We start from the raw sequence: 9,042 nt of genomic DNA on the forward strand, positions 1-9,042 counted from the left end.
AAAAAAAAAAGTTACTGCACATGCTTCAACATGGATAAAACTTGAAAACATTACACTAAGTGAAAGGAGCCAGACACAAAGTCATATTTTATTATACCACTTATATGAAATAAACAGAATAGGCAAATCCATGGGAACGGAAAACAAATTAGTGGTTGCCAGGGGCTGGGAGGAGAAATAGAGAGAATGTTGGACAGAGGGCTTCCTTCTTTAACATTTTCAATATACTAATTGCCACAAGTGGACATATTAAATGGTAAACTTTTATGAGCACTTTACTACTGTACAATGAAAAAAAAATGAAAGTTAAAAAAAAAATCTTTAAATAACTAACCCAATTTCTTTCTATTTATACGGTCACCACAAAATTTCAAACTCATGAAGACAACTGATTAAGTAGTAGCCATTCATTCTCATTTTAAAAAACATACTTTACAAATTTGTACTGCAAACATGGAGGTTTATAAAAAAACAAATACTATCAATCCCCAACATTTTAAAGTCTCTTTTATGTGTATTAACTGGGGAAAATAGTACAGTTGTTTTTCTGTTTTGTTTTGTTTTTAATTACGTAGAAAACCAGGCAAAACAATTTGCTCTAAGTTTCACTAGAACCCACTTGGGACCCACACAGAGCCAGGAATCCACAGAGCACAGCTTACCTGGGCAGTCCTCCAAGGTCTAAGTCACTACCGATGTAGGGGCCTGGACACAGAATGACCCACAGCCCCACTTGTGAAGCCATCATTATAAAAATCCTGGGAAAAAAAGCAACGAAGATAATTTCACACCAAAAGCAGGGCTTTGGAATCAACGCTGCATTTCTTTCTAAGGTCTCTTCTTAGATCAGAAAGTGAAACTTCCAGTCTGGTCCACAAAGTGCTTGCAGCCCATGATCCAGGGGAACAGGTAGCTCTATATTCAGTAAGAAATGGGCTCAGTCAAGGCGCATTCTAACTTCGCATCAAAGTGAGAGTCTAGAAACCCTATAGCACACACCAGCCTTCCCTCCTAAATCTGCTCCTCCCCTGGCTCTCCTATCTCAGAAGTGACCCCACCATGCAGGAAAGACACCTATGGCAGATGCATCCAAAATAGCCCTGCCTCTCCTTTTTCCTCACCTCCTAGCACCAAATTATACTTATTCCTTCTACTTAGTGTTTTAATGAGAAGTTCTTTTGAGCTCCTACTGCTACCATTATTGGTTAACAACTCATCATTCCCCACCTGAGTTTCTGGTTGTTTTCCTTCCTTCTTACCTTTTCCCAATGTTTCTCCAGTTTCTGGAGAATAACATCATCACCAGCAATGAAGATGATAACCTGTATCAGCATCAGGCACTATAGCTCAACTTTCTATCATTTTATTGATACCTATGAGCTAGATAGCAATATCATCTCCATTTTACATATATGAAAATAAAAGCTGAAAGGAGTTACAGTATCAAGATCACATTTTTAGCAAGTAGATGTAAAAGTGCAATTAGGAAAAGAGACTCCAGCAAACAAATCTTAACTACTATATTATTCTGCGTCTTAAACAACTGCCAGCATGTTCTTTCCTTCTGCATATATGAGCTTCCCAAAAAAAAAAAAAGTCCAAATGACTCCCCTCAAAGCCTTCAGATGGATTCCAATTTCTGCAGCATGGTCTATAAGTCCAGGATGTGATCTCTTCCTAGCTCTCCAGCTTTATCTCTGACAGTTTTTCTACTTAGGAGAGTTGGACAACATGATCTGTGGTGCCCAGACAATATAATGACAGGTGGAAAGGTAATCATCAAATCCTTTACCTTTTCTTCCTGGACACACAGCTTGACTGCATTTCTCAGCCTCTCATGAGTATAGATGTGGCTATGTGACTGATGTCAAGTCAACAGAATATGAACAGAAAGTGGTAGTATGTTTCAATTCCCAAATAATGCTTTCCTATACTTTCCCTCCCACTGACTCACTTGATGCAGGCAAGTATGGTGGTTTGAAGCATGCTGATAAAGATGATTTGTTAAAAATACTTATTTATTTATGAATACAAAACTGTGGTACAGACCAGAGGTGCAGGGATGGTGAGAGGATTCACCAGAGACAGAATGAGGAGCAGAACAGGCAGATTAACAAAGTACAGGGCTGAGGGGAGCAGCGGGCAGGTCAGGAGCGGTCTGCTGCACCATGTGGGTCAGCTCCCTGGCCAGTGATGGAACTCGTGCTACAGTGGCTGCAGCTAGATTCATGGTGCTGTGTTTTAACACAGTGCACCACCAGGGAGGGTCTGATAAAGATGATTTTGCCACAAGATAGGAAGGCTGGGAGTAAGAAAAACATATGGTCACCAGGAATAATTGCCTTAGATTTTACTTAAATAAAAATAAACCTTTACTACTGAAAGATATTGAAGTTTACTTATTATAGAAGCTATCATTCCTGAATGATTTAAAATGTCTGGCTTTGCCAGAAAGAAAAAGAAAAATACTGGATGGTTTCACTCATAGCAGGAGCATAAAGGACCAGGGCGGGGAAATAAGAATAATAATATTGATCAACTATATACGGGGGCGGAGTGGGGAATGGGATCAAAAATGGGGGCAAGAGGAGTGCACGGGACTATGGTGGTGGCACACTGGGGTGAACTGGAGATGGGAAGTCCATGGGGATTACAGCTGAGATGAAAAAAGGCACAAAATGATGTAAAAATATACTATTATAATAATAATAAAAATATGTATATAAAAAAAGGTCTGGCTTTGACTTAGCTGAACCCTCTGTGTGAAATATCACTCAGCCCCCTCTATTAATATCTGCTCGACCTTCCAATTTACTTCACTATTGCTTTCCATCATGTTTGCCTTGTTTGGGTCATGTGTCCATAGTATGCTATTATTCACCTCCATAGAAAATCCTTACTTATGGCGCTAACTCTACCATCATAGATGGTCTGAACTACAGCAGGTGGTTCATCCTGTCTTGAATCCCTGTAAAGAGTAGCCTAGAAATCTTTTTCTATAACTGAACTAGCAGGGTCCTGTTAGATTAACCCATGTTAGAATAAAACCACAGCACTCAGATCATACTCTTTCTAAACCACACCTTGAATAAAATGGGCCATAGACACTAAGGTCCCAGCTCCATTGCAAATGACAGAACCACTGTTTGAAGGACTTCAGTACAGGAAACAAAATCATTAGAGCTTCCTACAGGTTTCAAAGCAGAGTAAGGTGCCCCCTGCTGCTTCATAGGATCCCACAGAGTCACAGCTCATCTCTGAGTCAAAGAAATAGATAACTTAAGCATTCACACATACTGCAAATCCAAGTTTTGTGTAAAATGATACTGATTTCTTTTTGGTTCGTGAAGGTTCCAGGGAATATACCTGCAAGAGGAGAAAAGAGAAACATAAAAACCTTTCACTTTACTCACCATACTGACTGCTCCAGTTTTAATACAGCCCCTGGACTGTCTCTCAATGAAAGAGGTTGAAGATTTCGGTTGCTAAATTTGCATGTGTGCACTGTGAATTACCTCCCAATTTTCCTCTATCAAATTCCAACTGCTGCCAATATTTTTTCATGAGTCTGGACTTCAATTAAATTATACACGCATGCAATATATTCTGGGATACAACCAAAAATTTATTTAAGCATATAAAAAAAGTAAACCTGTAACAGCAAAAAAGGAAATTTTTTATCACAAAACAAAATGCAAAAAGAGTTGAGAAGTTTCCCCAGCTGGGTTATATAATATTATTAAAATAAATAAAATGAAATCCAGAAGTCCACAACATAAGATTCATAATACGCAGCATGCACTAGAAGAAAATTGCTGGGTGTGCAAAGAAACAGGAAAATAGGACACATTACCAGAAAAAATATCTGATGGTGTACACAAACCCAGATAGGACACGCAGCATGAAATTACAAACAGATCATATTTTTAATAAGCCAAAGAAAACATGACCACAGGAAGAGAAAAATAGGAGCTACAAAAGACTCGAGTAGAAATTCCAGATTATAAAAATACATGAAATTAAAAAGACTCTTGGGCCCTCCCTGCTGGCGCAGCAGGTTAAAGCACAGCACTGAGAAGCTAAAGCCACTTCCGCATGAGTTCGATCCCTGCCTGTCCTGAAGGAGATCCACATGGCATGGCAGACCTCTCCTGGCCCGCCGCTCCCCTCAGCAGTGTACTTCATCAATCTGCCTGTTCTGCTCCCGGCTCTGTCTCTGGTGAATCCTCTCACCCTCCACATCTCTAGCCTGTACCCCAGTTCCATATGAATAAATAAATAAATCTTAAAAAAAAAAAAAGACTCTTGCTGTTCCCCCATCCTGCAAAATGGTGGTTGCAAAGGCTGAGATTCTAATTATTAAAGAGAAGAAACCTGAAGCCAAAACACCTACACAGGGGACGCTCCACTGCAGTCAAAACCCCATTTTAGTCAGAAATTGACAAATATCCAGTCTGCTATATATTCCAGAAAAGCCCAAATATACACAAAAGTATTTAACAGTTAAATCCAGAATTGCAAAGAAAAAGAATGTTCTGGAGACAGTCACCAAACCAGTGGGTGGTGAACATTGACAGCAGACAAGTGGTGAATTGGAAGCCCTGATACCTCACTGAAGTGGTGCCTTGAGCACTATGAAGCCACAACAAAGACACTTTCCATCAGGATGAGAGAAAACCGAGCTGGTGTCATGGCTGGCATGACCCTGACCATCTTCACTGCCTCTTCCTGAAGCAGCTGAGCACAACTTGCTCCTCGTGACTGGACTTCTGCTCTTGCACCGAGGGCTTCCGTGTAGAACACACCAGAGGATGGTCACTGCCACCTCCACCAGAATTTACAGTCGTGGTGTCAGATACCTCTCCCATGCTTACTTCAAGAAGCTGCATAAGCTCAGATACCAGGAAGGTGAGCTCAGCAACACAGAGGAGGGGAAATAAAGTATTTTACTGAACGTGCCAGGGCCACGAAGATGTGCCCTTGCAGATTGTGCCAAGAAGCCACACTGCTGCTCAGCTCCAGGGCTACTGCTCTCACAAATGCAATGTATTCTCACCAATTTGGGTTGTAAATTTCTTGCAGAGAACTTAATTAAATTAAATAGCTGATTCATTTTTTAAAAATGCTTCCTACTATTAATAGAAGGAAATGAAAAATATACTGGCTGAGACTAACAGTAGGTTGGATATAGCAGAATGAAAGGCCAATAAATGAACTTGAAGACATAACAAAAGAAACTAAACAGTGGAAACAAGAGTCCTGCAAGATGGTAGCAGAGTGGAAATGCTGAACTCCCCACCTCCAGATGCTAGGAGAAAGCAGAGGGAGTGATTTTAAGTCCACTTTGCAGTGATGGCAGAGCAATACACTTCATAACAGAGAAAAGCAGCTGGTGACGCCTTAGATGCCACCAGGCACTGGAGACAGAGGTGCAAGGGCTGGCACACAGGATGAAGGGTGCACTGTTGGGAGACAGGATGCAGGGTGCACTGTTGGGAGCTGCAGAGCTGGGGTGCAGAGTGAGGATTACAGGTTGAGACCACTGAAGCCTGAATCTTCAGGGGAAAGCAGATCAAAGCATTTGGAACTCCTCAGAGAAAAAGCAGCCCAGGTTGAGATATTGAAAACACAAAATAAATAAATAAATAAAGTCTGCTTCCCCACCTCACCTCAGGGCTAAAACCAAAATAACGATGCAAGAGAAACTACAACTCAAGTACCTTCAATAACAGGAGCAAACACCTCAGGATGAGGTTCTGTGCAGGAAAAGAAACGAAAACAACTCCCAGCCTGTGACCCTTGTCAGCTACAATCTACAGCACTGCTTTTGGGGCTTGAAAGCAGTCTGGGGTGCAAGAGGACTCGAGACCACAAGGGCCACTTGTGTGCCCAAAGGAGGGTCACTGTGGACCCAGCACACAACTCTGGTGCCCACAGCATATTTGGAAGGTTGCACTCACATGCAGCCCCAGAGGCCTTTCAGAAAAGCTCGAATCTCTTGGGCTATCAAGTGGAGACTCACATCCTAAAAATAGTGAAACAGTACGAAGGGGGTGAACACTGAGACTGGGCCTGATAAAGTCTGAGCTGGGAATTCGCTAACATTCTTCAGGGCTGGCACTCACATGGTGACAGTGTTGAAGCCACAAGCCTGCAGCTTCAGCAGGCGGTCCTTCCAGTACTCCCTGGGCACCCGGAAATAGTGGATGGTGCCTGCTATGATCAGGAAGGGGGAGCCCTCCAGCACGAACAGGGTGCCCTGAGCTTTCAGGCCTTCATGGCGTGTCTTTATGAGGGAGGGAGTCAGGTTGGCTTGGCCAAAACTGCAAAGACAAAGGAGGTAAATGAAGTTCATGATGTTACCCAGGGGATGCACAGCAGGACGGGCCTGGCAAAGCCTTGCCCGAAGGGGCCCATCAGTGCAGAGAAGCTTCCATCCCACCCTCTCCACATACCTTTTGGAGAGGCCTCCTTGGAGTTGGGTCATTACCAATAACCCTGAAGACAGGCACACGAGACCCAAATGTCTGCCTGGGAAGGCCTTCATGCTAAACAGACAGGACAAGAGAAGTCAGCCCAAGAAGGAGTCAGGAACTGAACAAGGTCTTTGGGGGTGGTGAGGAGGGAAAACAAGGTCCCCACGGAAGGCAGAATACAGCCAAGCTCTCATAGCCCTGGACTCATAACAGACCGCACTCTAAAGCCTTGCAGGGACGACGAGAGCTACATGGAAGAGTCTCCTCCTCAATAACTGTTTTCAGATGCCAGTTACATGGTAGAGAAGAGCAGGGTTCAAAGGTTTACAGAGAATACCCCTGGGAAATTTGTAGGATACCCAACTTGCCAAGGAGTGAGCACTGATCATTCTCATTCCCTGCCTGTAGAGGGATTTCCTCTCAATTTTTATCTTCAGCCCAATTTTCCACATTTCAGCTTCTATGGGGCTCAGCTGCTTGGGGCCCAGGATACACTCATTGTCTGAATCGTCCTTGGTTTTCTCAATGCTTCAAATGTGGGTGAATGTTCTTACTTACCTTCATGTATAAACAATTCTACCAGTCCAAAGCAGGTTGAGGGGCCAGACAGGGCAGTGGTGCGTGAGGTCTGGGCATCTTGGCAGGGGGAGAGAGTGCACCAGCCAAGCTGGGTCCCCACCACTCAGAAGCCACCTGAGTGCCGATTTTTTAGACACACGCATGACTTGCTAGAATCACTCACTAACATTAATGTCTGGCCATTAGCTTCCACTTTACCATCAGCTTGATGAGCTCTATGTTAGGCAGAACTGGGGTGGGTAGACATTAGTGAAGTCAGAGGCAAACAGAACGGGCTCAGGGATTAAATAGACAATGAATGAGGAAGCATGCACCCACACCTAGGAGTGCAGACAACTCCTCCCAGAGCGCTTGAAGAGTGAAGGGAAAAGTGAGTGAGCTCAGAGAATGCTCAGAGATTTTCAGGGAGAAGACAGAAGGGAAGAAGCAGAAGAGCAATGAAGGAAACATGAATGAAGGAGTCAGAGAAAATAACCTGAATTGACTTTACTGAAAACCCGAGGGGACCTTCTATGCTGGGGCAGTCAAGGGGAGCCAAGGGTGGAAGGTGCTAAGAGGTGATGGGTGTCCGGGTTCCGAGGGGCGTCCTGTTCAGCGACCACCTTACCCAATGCCAGGCTGCCCAGCCGCAGTTGTCACAGGTTGCTGCAGGTTTGGCCGCTCCAGGGGGTTATTGGGGAAACCTGCCCGACCTGCACCTGTCTGGGCTGACCAGCGTCAGTCCACAGCCCCACCCGGCAAGCCCCGCCTCGCACTTCTGGACCCGCCTCCTTCTGCCTATGGCGAAATGAAACAAGCTTGAGGGAACTTCGTGTAATAAAGCAAATTACAACGACAAAGGCAAGCACTGGACGTTTACCTTGCGGATAACCAGGCCATACAAAATACCTATAAAAACTAGCAGACACTAAAATAGAAAGTGAGGCTTTGATGCTTCTAAGTTAAGGGAGGAGGAAAGGAAAAAATGTCCGAGTTAAAAAAAAAAAAATTTAAAAAGAGACTTCTCACGGCTGGATGGACATAATCCAGTCCAGCCTCAGGAGTGGTTCAACTCTTCTCGAAGCCCATTTATCTGGAGCTGTACAGGTGTTCTGCCTGCACACTCCATCAGCCTCAGGCTGAATTCCCAAAGGGCGCTGCCCAGGTTCTGGACAGCCTGAGGAAGCTGTGTTTCCAGCAACTGAGCTTGGCTGCTTCCCTCTGCTTTGGCCACTTAACGTTTGAAAGTCTGATGTTCCGGAAGCTTTGTGCTTCTTTCTTCCTACTGCTTTTTCTCATTGCACATTTGTACTTGTAGTTGATCTCTCTTTTCTCATCGCCTTTCTTCCTACACTCGGTGCTGCTTCTCAAATACATCCGAAGAAAAAAGCATTTAATGCCCACTCCACTAGTGGAATCTAAGCTTTTCTGTAGTTTTCTTAATTTACAAAATCAAATACTTCAGGCTACTCTCTAACAACTTTTCTTTTCTTCCCCTACTTGCTATTATGCCTCCTTTGCAGGGACTTTGCCTTTCTGGGTGTGCTCACTCTCCTTTTCTGCGTACTTAACTGAAGATCATGCTTCTGGATGACAGTTGTTGCCTCCACTGCTTGACATTGTTCCCTGGGACTTCTGCATCCAGGACAGTGATACTTTTAAATGCCAGGTACCTTCCTCAGACTACTTCATCTACTAAAGTATATGACTTCACTCAGAGTCTAAACTATTTCTCCAAGATACAAGATAATAATTCTTCTTTCTGACCAGTCATTTTTTCCACTGTCTCTCAAGTCTTTGAATCTCTCATTTTTCTGTTTATCACACTCCTGGCTTCATACGGCATTTAGCTATTTCATAAACATCCCTCCTTCCTTGCCAAAAAGTGGTACCTGCTTAAGCTTAGGCATCCCTCAGGCTGTGTTAACAAACCAATCAGTTTTCTCTTCCCTCTGCAATGAATCAATGAGTAGAAATGGGTAGGTCAAAGAACCCCAGACAATAGTTT

At 43.6% G+C, this 9,042-nt stretch overlaps 2 protein-coding genes across 2 annotated transcripts in view; both read right to left on the reverse strand.

Moving 5' to 3' along the window:
* LOC101636694 (beta-galactosidase-1-like protein 2) overlaps positions 1 to 7,892 on the reverse strand; it is a 26,120-nt gene extending 18,228 nt beyond the window's left edge. Inside the window, exons 1-4 of the mRNA XM_012729352.1 lie at positions 6,456 to 7,892; positions 6,126 to 6,323; positions 3,298 to 3,366; positions 663 to 758 (exon numbers count right to left, since the gene is read on the reverse strand). Of these exons, the coding sequence (XP_012584806.1) occupies positions 663 to 758; positions 3,298 to 3,366; positions 6,126 to 6,323; positions 6,456 to 6,547 (455 nt within the window). The 5' untranslated portion in view covers positions 6,548 to 7,892. The remainder of the gene's footprint in view (positions 1 to 662; positions 759 to 3,297; positions 3,367 to 6,125; positions 6,324 to 6,455) is intronic.
* A 423-nt stretch (positions 7,893 to 8,315) lies between these two features.
* ACAD8 (acyl-CoA dehydrogenase family, member 8) overlaps positions 8,316 to 9,042 on the reverse strand; it is a 26,052-nt gene continuing 25,325 nt past the window's right edge. Inside the window, exon 12 of the mRNA XM_012729330.1 lies at positions 8,316 to 8,397. The gene's annotated coding sequence lies outside the window, so the exon portion shown is untranslated. The remainder of the gene's footprint in view (positions 8,398 to 9,042) is intronic.

The sequence above is a fragment of the Condylura cristata genome, unplaced genomic scaffold (genome assembly GCF_000260355.1).
Source record: "Condylura cristata isolate star-nosed mole 26May11 unplaced genomic scaffold, ConCri1.0 scaffold00025, whole genome shotgun sequence".
Lineage (NCBI taxonomy): Eukaryota > Metazoa > Chordata > Mammalia > Eulipotyphla > Talpidae > Condylura > Condylura cristata.